We start from the raw sequence: 12457 nt of genomic DNA, 5'->3' as shown, positions 1-12457 counted from the left end.
AGGTGAATGCAGTCGTAGGCTGCATTAAAAGAAGTATAGTATCCAGCTCGCGGGAGGCAATAGCTCCTCTCTATTCTGTGCTGGTCAGGCTAGAGCAGTTTTGGCATCCCGTTTTAAGAGGGATGTAGACAAACTGTATCCAGAAGAGGCTTGCCAAGGTGGTGAGGGTTCTGGAAACCAAGTCCTAGGAGGAATGGTTGAAAGATCTGGATATGTTTCGCCTGGAGAATAGAAGATTAAGGGGAGACGTGATAGCTGCCTTCAAAGATCTGCAAGGCGGTCATGTAGAGGATGGAGCAGACTTTGTTGCTTCTGAGGGCAGGATTAGAACCACTGGTTGGCAATGTAGGAAAGTAGATTTCAGCTAAATGTTAGGTGTAACATGCTAAGGGTAAGAGCTTTTCAGTGATGAAACAGACCACCTCAGGGGGAGCTGGGTTCTCCTTCTCTGGATGTATTTAAGTAGAAGCTGGCCGGTCATGGTCAGGGATGCTGCAGTTGTGGATTCTGCATTGAGCAGGGGGTGGGATTTAGATCACCTCCCCCTTCTGACTCCGATTCTGTTATTGCCTCTCACCACCATTCCATCTGAACTTCGCATCCAACCCCTATGGAACTTCATCGGCTGTTCCCCAGTGTTCTCTGGTTGCATGCAAGCTGGATTGCAAATATTGATGACAGGGCAGGATGTATCATAGTGTGTGTGTGTGTGTGTTTTCTGCAAGAGATCTCACACAGTGGAAGGGGGATGCTATGGCAGTAGAAACCTCGTACACAGCAACAGTATGACAATGCACAACCGGTGCAATGAAGGCTACACTTTTGGTGTATCAGAGGAAAGAGGGGCCTTGCTGTAACACCCAACAGAGCCTTCCCCCAACCTGGTGTGGGACCACATATCTGGAGGTCATCAGGTTGGGGAAGGCTCCTGTAGGGCATAGCCATAATGTCAACCACTTACTGGTATTTGTTGTTCTCCAGACACTCTCTGATGTGTGGGTTGCCCACACATATCACTGGAAAGGACAGGACATTTGGTTTATGGCTTCCATGTCCCTTCTCGCATCCACTGAGCAGGGAAATTGGGGTCCCAGGTCTGAGTCTTTCCCCCCATTGCACTCCAGACACTGGTTTCCTTCTCAATACAGGTAAGCAATAGCTTACTACCACCACCACCCCCACTAAAGTTTGGAAGCTATCCTTTAGGTGGGGAAGAGTGGGGAGATAATTTGAAGAGCTAAATTACATGCATATCTGAGTAAAATAAGTCACAATTCTTATTTCTCTCCCTCCCTACTGCTTTGTAGGTGAAGAAAAGTTTTGACATTTTTACTTCCTTCCACCACCACCACCACCCGGAACTACAAGTAGAATTAAATTGTGTGAATACATGCAGTTTACTGTAACAGAAGGGGTGGGTCATTGTTTGGGGGTGGGGGGTGCCTAATTTTAGTGGGGAGGGTTAAACATTTGGGGTTTGTTGTCTTTGATGCCTCAGTCTGTGAATGTCTGAAAGTTCCATATACCTTATCAGGTTTCAGAGCCTTGGTTTGTTTAAAGACCATGAGGACTAGCTGCATCTTTTTACTTATTTGAAAAAGAGATGGGCGTATCAAGATCTTAGCACAGCAATCGGATTATTTTGCAGAGGTCTGCTAAAGGGCACTGTAGAATGCCTGCCCATCTGAGGATGCAGCGTCAGCATTTCACTTCGGCACATCCACGTCAAGTAGAGTGTCATTCCTGCAATTCCTTTTAAACTCTTCTTCACTGTGAAAGGGAAGGCATCTCTCTAGAGTTCATTACTCCGTAAGATCCTTGATTTTTACAAGAACTGGCTGTAAGGCAGCCTTCCCCAACCAGATGCCCTGGTGTCGAACTGCACCACGGCAGCAGTTCCTATTTGAATCGCTTCCTTAAATGGGGTAAAATTCAGAAGAAGTTACTTCTTCATGGGATATCTGGCTTGGGAGGCATGGGGGGAGACCGCCCATCATTGCACTTCAAAACATCAGTATTTATTCTACAGGCTAACAGACTTCTTTCTGGGAGAATAAGACCTGTTTAAACGTACATTATTTTTTTCATCTTAAATAGTTCCTAACTTTTTATGGGCATGAGCGATTGCACATTTAACATAATTATCCATATTTATAATAATGTTTGGGCTGTATTGCTAGAGACATCCAAAATGTTTGACTTAAACGTGAATACAACTTAACAAGTACAAATGTAGTTAATTCTAGCTTGTAGGGTGGTAGCTTTTCAGACATGGCTTTCTTTGAGGGAGGAAATGAATGTCTTTTCCAAAATTTCTGATGGGACACCTAAAAGTGTAAAATTGTATCAGGGTGGGGGGCATTTTTCTGAATATAAATTCTGCTGCGTGGGACAGCTCTTACAGACAGGCAGCTAAAAAACAAACTTCATATTTGAGGGTGAATGGTGGGGCAGGGAACAGCCTTTAGTTTTCTGTATTTTGGACTGTGTAACATCCTGTTCTTTGCAGGTCATTTTTTTAAAACCATGAGGACTAGTGGAATGACTTCACTGATATATGCAAATCCTACCATTGAGCTACAGGTTTTTTTGGGGGGAGGGGGGAGGACTTGGGGGCAGGAGCACAGGAACTCGAGCATAGAAGCTTAATTTATTGTGGCTTTTTCTCTTGGCAAAACAAAAACCCGGAACCCTGAAGGTGGCTTTGTAAGCGTGTGTGTGTTTGTTCTTCTTTTGCAAACTAAGAACACGACAATGATGTGAAAAAAGCAGCAAAACTCTGTGTACATTTTTTTCAATCTCTTTTGTTTTGTTTTGTTTTGTTCGTTTCTCTTTTTTCCTGTGAAGGGTTTTTTTTTGTCTTTGTAACTTTGCATTATTTGTAAATGAAATGTAATAAAGTTCAGCTGTTTTTCTCTCTGGCTGTTCTGCTTTTCTGAAGAATAATAACTGTTTTTGAACTGAAGGTCTGTTTGTGATGGGTTTTGCAATTTCCACATGTGTCTCTTCCGCCCCCCTGCTTGAATTGTTTTCTTTCCCGAATCTATCTTGTGTGCCAGAACTCTCACCTACAAACTTCAGTGGACAATAAAGACAACCTGCCCATTCGTAGACAAGAGTAGTTTTATTGACCGAATGTTTTATATTTTTAAAAAAGTGCACTCCCTGTATTTCAGCTCCCATCAGCCCCAGCCAGTATGCATCTGCAACATGCAACACATTGAGGGCACCAGCTTGCAGACAGCTGGTCTGTACTGACTGGCGGTGTCTTGGGTAAAAAGAGTCTTCTCCCATCACCTGGTACATCATCCTTTTTAAGTGGAGATCGCAGGATTGAACCCGGGACCTTCTACAAAGCAGTCGCTCTAACGCTGAGCTACAGTCCCCTAAAACGCAAGCGTTTGTGCATTTTGAAGGACGCCCGTGGTTTCTTCAGCAGGCTCAGTCCGATTTGTTCTGTGGTCTCCAAAGGGGATGTTCACTTCTAATTCAGGAAGAAGAAGAAAATTAAGCCCCGGTTCATTTTCACATTCCCATAAAACTTTGAGAGCATGAAGGACCGGTCCTCAGAGGAACCTTCCTGTCCCTCATGTATTACACGACACAAATCTGCAGTTGTATCCTGACTGGATGGAGCTGAGCCCAGGGCACTGGTTGATACAGATGCCCAACAAGCAGGCAGCTCTGACCCAGTGCTGACAAATTGCACAGCCCCAGCTGAGCTGAATGGGAGGAGGCAGACTCTGTGGGTGATGATTAGAGATGGGTGAGAATTTTATGTCAGTTTGGTTTTGATAAGAATTTACCAACATTCACAAAGCTCCACATTCACTACAAAAAGAACATGAGATTTTTTAAAAATGTGAATATGGCAGGAACCGAAACTGACACATTTGTCCGTCCAGGCTCAGGAGTTTGAGTGCTCAGCTCTTAGAAGTCTGGGGTGAAACCCTGTGTGTTCAACTGTGTTGGTTCTTGATGAGGGTTGCCACATATTTCTGACAGGCACCTCATCTTTAACAAGCTATGTGCAAGCAGGTACATCACAGTTTTCTCCATGCTGGGAAGAGCTGTACTTGCTGAATTTTGGCTGGTGGCTGCGAACTTCATTTCCATTCAGGGGTTTTAATAAGAATTGACCGAAATTTGCAAAACGCTTCATAGTTGGGGGAGAGAGAACCTGCGCTTTTAAAAATTCAAATGCGGGAGAAAGCAAAGCTGATAAGATTCACTCATCAATAAGTTGGCCTTCCAGAGTCTTTGGCTATTTAATTTATCTTGGCTTGCTAGCAGCTCCCTGTGTGTTTCCCAAGCATATTGTCGGGTAAGACTGGATTAGCTGCTCTTCCGCGCTGCGTAGAACATGGAACATTTACAGGCTGTGTGTTTTAAGCAAGCCTCTGCCCACAGCCAGCGATTCCGGGGAGGCTTCCAAGAGCCAGGGCATTTGCTGGAGAGGTGTGGGGCAGGGGATGGGAAGGCACTGGCTGAGGGCCAGGCACTTGCGAGGCAGTTCACAACTCAATAATATCGTAAGAGAGCAAAAAGCGGTGTGTGCATGTGTTGTGAGTCTCTCTCAAGCAAATCTTTAGGGCGAGGGCGATGATATTTAGTAGTCTTGCTGGTTCCGGTAAGACTCGTAGTCTTCGGGGATCGTGTCTGCGAACAAGAGAGGGAGAACGAGAGTGAGTTGGAAGGTATGCAGACAAACGGACGCAAGGAGAAAACGTTCCCGTGAAGAGGAGCCTTGATGTGGCTGAAATTGCTGCAAGAAGCAATTCACTCAAGAAGCTTGCCTTTCTGGGGTGTGGCTCGTGTTCAGCTTCCCACCCCCATGGCAAGCATATAAAATAAAACTTGGAACCAGCACCATTCAATGAACACTGCAACTGTGGATGTCACCCATTAAATTTTATGCAACAGTGAATTTGGTGATCACAAGGCAATCATTCTCTTGGCCTCTTTGTTGAAATCACATTTTTCTTATGGCTGAAAGAGCCGCCGAGTTTTTTTTTAACCCCTGTCTCTTGTGTTAAAAATTTATACCAGTAGAAAAACGTTTAGTAATCCAGTGATCACAGCACGTAGCAGTGGGTTGTGTGCATATCTATCTGCCCAACAGAACATTTATATGAACTTTGTAACAAAAAACTAATGCCTGAGTTTGCTTGTTTCCTCTTCCCTCCCAATCCCTCCTCCTTTTGTGTCATATCTTTTAGGTTGTAAGCCTGAGGGTAGAAACGGTCTCATTGTTCAAGTGTGTAAACCACTCTGGGAGCCTTTTTTTGGCTAAAGATGCTTTAATAAAATTGGCTTTCAGGGCCGCATTCGCTTACCATTGCAGCGATACCGCAGGTTGGACCAGATTATGTTCTCCTGAGAGAAGCAGAAGACACCCAGACGTCCTCCTCGCATTGTTGTGTCAAGGACAACACCTGTGTCTGCCACCAACTCGGAGCCCTCGTAGAAGCGAGCTCTGGAACAACAGGCAAAAGGGAACAGACGGATCAAGCTTAATTCCGGCCAGTGCAAGTTTAAGCCCCGGATGAGGGCCTTCAGTGCCGGAGATCCCCCAAGCTTGGTTACAAAAAAAAAAACAACCCTAGGGTTGGCCCTGGACAAATTTTGTGCAAAGCTGATATTGAATCTGCCTTGTCTTTTAGTTTTGAAAAGGAAGGGCCAAAAATGAAAACTGTTTATCTGCATAAGCTGGGGGTGGGCAGACTTCAGGCTTGCGGAATCGACTTTTGATTTTTACTAGAACTCTGACTTCCACCAACTGGAGCCTGGTGCAAAAGATGCACACTTGTAGAATTCTGAGCTTAGGCATTTTGAGTACCAGGACTGAATGGAGCTCACAGAATAAACCACCCTTGCTTGCCCCAAGCTTTCTTCATTTCAGCAGTATAACATAGGACAGAATGGGAGTCATTTATTGCTGCTATTTTTAAATACTTGGAGCAGAAATCCTTGCTAATCTACTTTAGATCACCCAGGATCTACCAGTCAATCCAGATCTACCTTCCGCCCACCTCTGTGCTAGGATGTTCCTTTAAGATCTAAACCTCTTGTCGATTTGTAATGCTTTCCACTGTTTTCAAACATCTTTCAGCAAAGGGTAAGATGAGGACTTTCCTGAGCTTTATTTAATAAACTCCTTATTTTTATCTTGCTTTTCAAATAGATTTGGTGGAGCAGCTTAATTTAGAAAGGACAAATAATGTCCCAAAAATGCAATATAAAAATTGCATTAACAACATAAAAGCATGCTGTAGCATTTTAAAAAGAAACAGTCAAAAATCAGAAAAATGGACAAGTCCATCAAATGTCTTCTGGAATAAAGAAAAGGTCTTCAAACACCATTGTCTGGGCAAGAATTTTGCAACAGTGGTACCACCACCGAGGAGGCCATCTCCTTGGTACCTGCCTGTCAGACTTCACTAATTAGCGACCAGAGACCTTGGTACCTGCCTGTTAGAACTTAGCTCATGATGGACCAGAGACCATCAGTGTCCACCCTGCAAGTGATTGCGGGCTCTCTACAGATCGCTGCTTACCGGATGTAGCCCACCTGGGGCCGGTGCTGTAAGAACCAGCGGTAGGAGGTCTTGTCTTTCCAGCCCACATTCCGTGGGTCTTTCCACAGCAACTTGACTTGGTCAGCTGTGTCTCCCGTGTGCCACAGTGAGTTGCGGAGATATTCCCCAGGGCCCGTCTTTGACTTCACTGCCTGGGTTTGGAGAGCAGGCAAAGAAAAGGACACATTTAGAAAGCAGGGGAAGGCATTCATGGCCTACAGCCTTCTTCCTGTCCTAGGGCTAGAGCACCAGAGACCACCATGGGCTTTGCTGTCAGTTGGGGACACTCTCTTCTTTACAGGGAGCTATTCCCCAGGGCTGCCACTTTGGAATAGCTGAAGTGTGCAGGGAAAAGAGAGGAGACGTGGTAGAGCTTTATGAAAGTGATGCCTAGTGTGGAGATGGTGGATTAGGCGTGCAAAAATTAGATGAGGGTCAGAATTGCCCCCTACCAGACCCTCGGTGGGCTGGATGGCATTAGCAGGTATGGCAACACACTTTGTCACTGCCCCAAATACACTCTCACTTTCTCCACACTGAGGAGAGGTATGGAGTTAGGGACTCTGCCATTGCTGGGAGAAGTCCCAACTCCTGGAGGAACCCAGAGGTTCAGTGGGCCAGACTTGGGTTCCTGTACCACTGTGGTGGATAGAGAGAAGTTTTCCTCCCTCTTGGGTCAGAACACAAGCTCATCAGATGAAACTGAAGGAAGGTTCAGGATGAGAAAAAGAAAGTCCATGTGACACGTAACTGGTTTAATGGAATTCACAGCTTCACGGTGCAGTGATGGCCGCTGGATTGTCGAGGAGGATTAGACAACCTGATGGAGGAGGAGAGGTCGCTAGATGGCTATGAGTAGAGAGAGCCATCAGGTAGTCTATCTCTGAATATCAGTTCCTAAGGACAACAGCACAGGGAAGTGATCAAAAGAAGAGCCTTTCTGGATCAGACCCAGGGTTCATCTAGTCCAGCGTTCTGTTCATACAATGGCCAACCAACTGTCGACCAGGAATCCACAAGCGGGACACGAGTGCAACAGCACCCTCCCGCCCATGCTCCCCAGCAACTGGTGTACATAGGCACACTGTCTCTGATATAGGAGGTAGCATATAGCCATCTTGACCAGTAGCCATTGAGCTTTCTCTTCCATGAACTTGTCTCATCCCCTTTCAAAGGCATCCAAATTGGTGACCATCACTACATCTTGGGGAAGTGAATTCCATAGTTTAACTCTGAGCTCTGTGAAGTCCTTCCTTTTGCCTGTCCTGAATCTCCTGCCAATCAGCTTCATGGGAGGACCCCATTGCTCACTCCTGATTCCAGATAATTTATGAAGAAGTTAAATAGCATTGGCCCCAATACAGATCCCTGTGGGACCCTTCTCCACTGGGGGAATTGACCATTTATTTCCTCTCTCTGCTCTCTGTTCTTTAACCGGTTGCTGCTCCATAAGAGGGCCTGTCCTCTTATTCCAGGGCTGCTAAGTTTGCTCAGGAGTCTTTGGTGAGGGGCTTCGTCAAAAGCCTTTTGGGAGTCCAAGTCAACGATGTCTATTGAAGCACACCTGTCCAAATGATCGCCTAAATGCTGTGCTCATGGGCTTCCTAGAGGCATCTGGTTGGCCTCTATATGAGCCCTTGATCCGGCCCAGCAGGGCTCTGCTTCTGTTAATATCTTTTCCCAGAGGCTCTCCAAACTCTGAGCTTCTACAGAGAATTGCTGTAATCCTGCAGCCTCCAATGTGCCCATGGACTCTTCTGGTGGCATGAATCAGAGGCTCCCATCCCCTCCTGATTTTATTTTTTATCTAAAAAAAACAACTGTGGGTTTTTAGCTGGGGAGCCGGCCTGCTGCGAAGCAAAGTGCTGCCTCCAGCACCATCTTTATTTGGGCTCAAAAGAGTGGTTTTCTGTTCTGGAGCTCAGACCCACCATCTCTGCCTTGTACTCAGGTTCTCGAGAAGGTTAATTTCCTTTTAGTTTCACCCATTTGCCTCCTGGGAAATGTGTGTTTTGTGACCGGCCACAGCCACCATGGCAGCCATTTTGGGAGAGTGCCAACGGCCAGCCACTGACCCTAAAGGATTGGGCAACCCGGAATGCTTAACAGCCTCCTGGAACTGTGCAAAGCCAAGAGGCTCCTTAAAGAGGATAAAAAGTAGAGGAGGGGGGAATCCACCACAACATCCCCTCTTTGGTTCTCAGAGGGAGGGGATTCGCGTTTGTTTTGAAAGCGGGACTATCTTCCCCACCCCCTGGCATTCATCTTCCTGAATTGAATTGTGGGAACCGGGAGCTTCCAGGGTCCTGTATCCCCTACCTTGAGCTGAATCCCGGGTTCAGCTACCGCTCGGAACGGATTTGCCTGCCAGTAGGTTTGTTCCATCTGCTTCCACATGACTACGTAGAAGCTGGAGCTGTCCTGGTAACCGAAGATGAACCCGGCATAGTCATCGTCCGTGGCCGTGTTCACATGGAAGGTGCCCTCAAAGTCCACCCCGTTGAAGGCAGTGTACCCTCAACCAAGGAAGAAAGGAGAAAAGGCATCACGCACACAAAACTGGGAAACCCATCTGGGTGTGTGGGGTATTGTGACAACATCGGGATGGTGTGTTCACATAGCAGCTAGTAAAGCAGGGGTTCAGGACCCCAGGCATGGGTGTTGCACGGATGGCCACTCTTGACCTCACACCCTTCCTCCCCAACCACTGATCATTTGGTGGACAACTGCACATCTGCTTTTGTGCTGCTTTTCCCCACTCTAAAAGGTTGCAATGCCTGTCCTAAGACTTCCTTACTGGCAGTAAGAGCGTTAAGCTAAAATATGCTGGCATTTTGGCCCCACCCCTTTTGCCTTTGGCCCTGTCCACCACTGGAATGTGGCCCCCGAGAGCTTCTCTGAAACAGAATTCAGCCCTCAGGCTGAAAGCGGTTCTGCATCCCTGTTCTAAAGCTACGTGCTTAGAAGGGGGGGGGGGGGAATCTGCACCGCAGAATGCTAAAACCTGTGATCTCCAAGGTATTTGAATGGGCCATATTTGTGTGATTCTGGGCTTGCTGATGATCAACTGTCAGGGGAAGTTGCTATCCCGCACATAATCTCGGTGGTGGGGGGGGATTAATTCCACTTCTCCTGAGATTTCAAACCTATTGTTAGCACTCTTCCCACAACCCTGAATAGTAGCTCTGTCTGGGGTTTAGTTTCCTTTGAGGCGTGAGCCACAGAGACTTAGGATGTCTTTGAAATATGTTATTTATTTACAAATCCAGGAAGGGCAGCCTTGCCCAACCTGGCACCCTCCAGAGGTGTTGGGCTACAATTCCCAGAATGCCCCAGCCAGCGTAGTATTGCCAACACTTGAGCCTATCTTCACAATCATGAGGTCTAGAGAGTTACTTAAAAATAATAACTAGAGATTTTGGATTCTGCACGCACGCACACTGTTATTTGCCTTTTGACAAGCTTAACTCAAGGGTGGACAATTTGTAGATCAAAATACCTGTAAAACCACAAGTTGTCCAGCCTGCTCTAACAGAATAGAGAGCATCCATTATGTAAAGTAACAATTGTTTCCACTAATAGATAGCATCCATCAACAAACCTACAAAATACATATTGACATTACAAATCTATTTCTATTAAGTACTATTATTGACCTATATTTATTGCTGATATGTATTAAAACATATTTTGCTAGGGGTATTAATAGGAATGAAATGACAGATAATGGAACTAAAAGACAATGAACTCTTCTTAAGATGAATTAATTAATCACTTAGTGACAGCCAGTGTGGTGTAGTGGCTAGAGTGTTGGACTGGGAGCCGGGAGATCCGGGTTCTCAGCCACGGAAGCTCACTGGGTGACCTTAGGCCAGTCACAGAGTCTCAGCCCAACCTACCTCACAGGGTTGTTGTGAGGCTAAAATGGAGAGGAGGGGGATTATGTATGCCGCCTTGGGTTCCTTACGGAGGAAAAATGGTGGGATATACATGTAATAAAATAAAATACAAAAATTACTTACCGACAGCCAAGCCCGGGTCGCTGTTCATGGTCTGAACTATCTCCATGCCCTGCAAAAAATTTGGTGTGGTTTTTTAAAATGCAGATGGCGCGGAAGCGCTCATGGCGGCTCGTGCATTTTACGAGAGAGGAGGAGGGCACAACAGTCTGGCCCAATATATCCTTATGAACACAATGGACCTGGGCTAGTAGGTCTATCAATGGCTACTTGTCATGGAACCTCCAAGTTCAGGGACAGTCTACCTTTGAAAACTCAAGACAAACTGCAGGGGAGGGGAGGCCCCTTTTGGCTCACTTAACATAGGGTTCGGTGACATCTGATGTCTGGCTTCTGCTGAGCCCATCAGAGGGAGAGGAAGCAACAGCACTTCCGCTGTTTAGATCCAACTCCATGACCTGCTGAATGAAGAATCCAATGCCTGAATTTGGTGGAGGGTTTTTTCCTCCTCCCTCCCAATCCTCTTTCCTTTTGTGTCGTGTCTTTTACATTGTAAGCCTGTCTTATTTTTTTAAACTTGGGAGCCTTTTTGGCTAACGGGTGGGTTAAAAATGCCATACGTACATAAATAATAAACCTCTTCCCCCACCCCAGTAGAGTGGGGAGTTAAATACCTGTTTGCCCTCAGCCATGGTGCCCACGGCTGTTGGCATGGCCCTTTGCCCTTGTCTGTTCCACAGTGCAGCCCGCCTTAAAACATAGGGGCCAATCACAGCTTGTCCCACTTGAGCCTGAGGCAACGACGGGCTCCGAGCCCATTCTGTTACTCAGCAGTTTGCTTTCATTGGTGAAGGGAAGAATGGGGAAGGGTCTGCCCTAAACTGTTGAGAGCCCCTTTGGAGTGGACATGCGGTCTCTCCTCCCTGCTGGACAGAGGAGGGGACTAAAGGCCTTGCCACCACAGCCATGATCCTCCTTGCCTGGGAGGTCAAGTGATGTGGGAGGACGATCCACGTGCTACTGAGGGGGTGGATATAAAGGCTCCCAGACCGGCTGATTCTTCCATCACTCTAGCAAGTTCATTGCCAGCAGAGGCATCTCAAACTTTGGGCCTTTGAGCTATCAGGACCCCCAGGGAAAGAAGGAGGGGACATGCTTTCCCAACCATGCAAAACAAGCGCGGCACACAGACGTGCGTGCACGCCCATGCGTGAACAAGCAATCCTGGCCCTGCTGTCCAACCTGGTTGAGGACAATCCAGTTGGGGTCTATCTGGGCGTCACCCTCAGGGTCCAGCACCACCGTCTGGAAGGCCCGGAAGTCGGTCAGCGTCACCTGGGCGTTCTCAGGGCAAACATCGATCCGGTCGATCACTTGGTCCTTATCAAAGTCATCCTCGCAGATGTCCCCAATGCCGTCTCCTGAGAGAAGAGGAATGGAGGGTCAGCTCCATGGCCGGCGCTGCATGCTGAGGACCCACAGCCCACCAGGGGCCCGCTGACAAGAGCACCCTGGATGTGCTCCTCCTTTTCATCACTGCAGGCTGCTGGTTCCCCTGCCTCTCACTCTGGACAACGGTGGTGGTGAGAAGGAGGCGCAGGAGAAGCCATGGCCTCCTCGCTCCAGGACTCCCTGCCTGCCAAGCAAGCCAGCGGGAGCCATGATGAAGAAGGGGAGGAGGTGCAATTGGTGACCATGGCAGTGAGAAGGGAGACTTACTGAGGGAGGGGGCCACTGGGGGTGTCTTTCCCTGGGCCCTCTGAAACCTGAAGCTGGCGCTGGTCAGCTGCCTAATCACCCTTCCCCAAGCTGCCCAGGGTTTGACTTGAAGGAGAGACTGAGGGGTCCTGAGCGTCAAGGTCACATCCCAGCTAGCTTCTACATCCACATAGACCAGCCCATGCAGCATAGATCAAGACT

General features: G+C 47.3%; 1 protein-coding gene across 1 annotated transcript in view; it reads right to left on the bottom strand.

The window, feature by feature from the left end:
• Positions 1-3107: 3107 nt before the first annotated feature.
• COMP (cartilage oligomeric matrix protein) overlaps positions 3108-12457 on the bottom strand; it is a 43396-nt gene continuing 34046 nt past the window's right edge. Inside the window, exons 14-19 of the mRNA XM_084826271.1 lie at positions 11780-11958; positions 10601-10649; positions 8898-9094; positions 6558-6730; positions 5337-5476; positions 3108-4659 (exon numbers count right to left, since the gene is read on the bottom strand). Coding sequence (XP_084682397.1) covers positions 4610-4659; positions 5337-5476; positions 6558-6730; positions 8898-9094; positions 10601-10649; positions 11780-11958 — 788 coding nt within the window. The 3' untranslated portion in view covers positions 3108-4609. The remainder of the gene's footprint in view (positions 4660-5336; positions 5477-6557; positions 6731-8897; positions 9095-10600; positions 10650-11779; positions 11959-12457) is intronic.

Source organism: Heloderma suspectum, chromosome Z (genome assembly GCF_057233095.1).
Source record: "Heloderma suspectum isolate Gila_16-S chromosome Z, 16-S_ref, whole genome shotgun sequence".
Classification (NCBI taxonomy): Eukaryota; Metazoa; Chordata; class Lepidosauria; order Squamata; family Helodermatidae; genus Heloderma; species Heloderma suspectum.
Note: the sequence above shows the minus strand (reverse complement) of the source record. Positions and strands in the feature narration are given on the sequence as shown.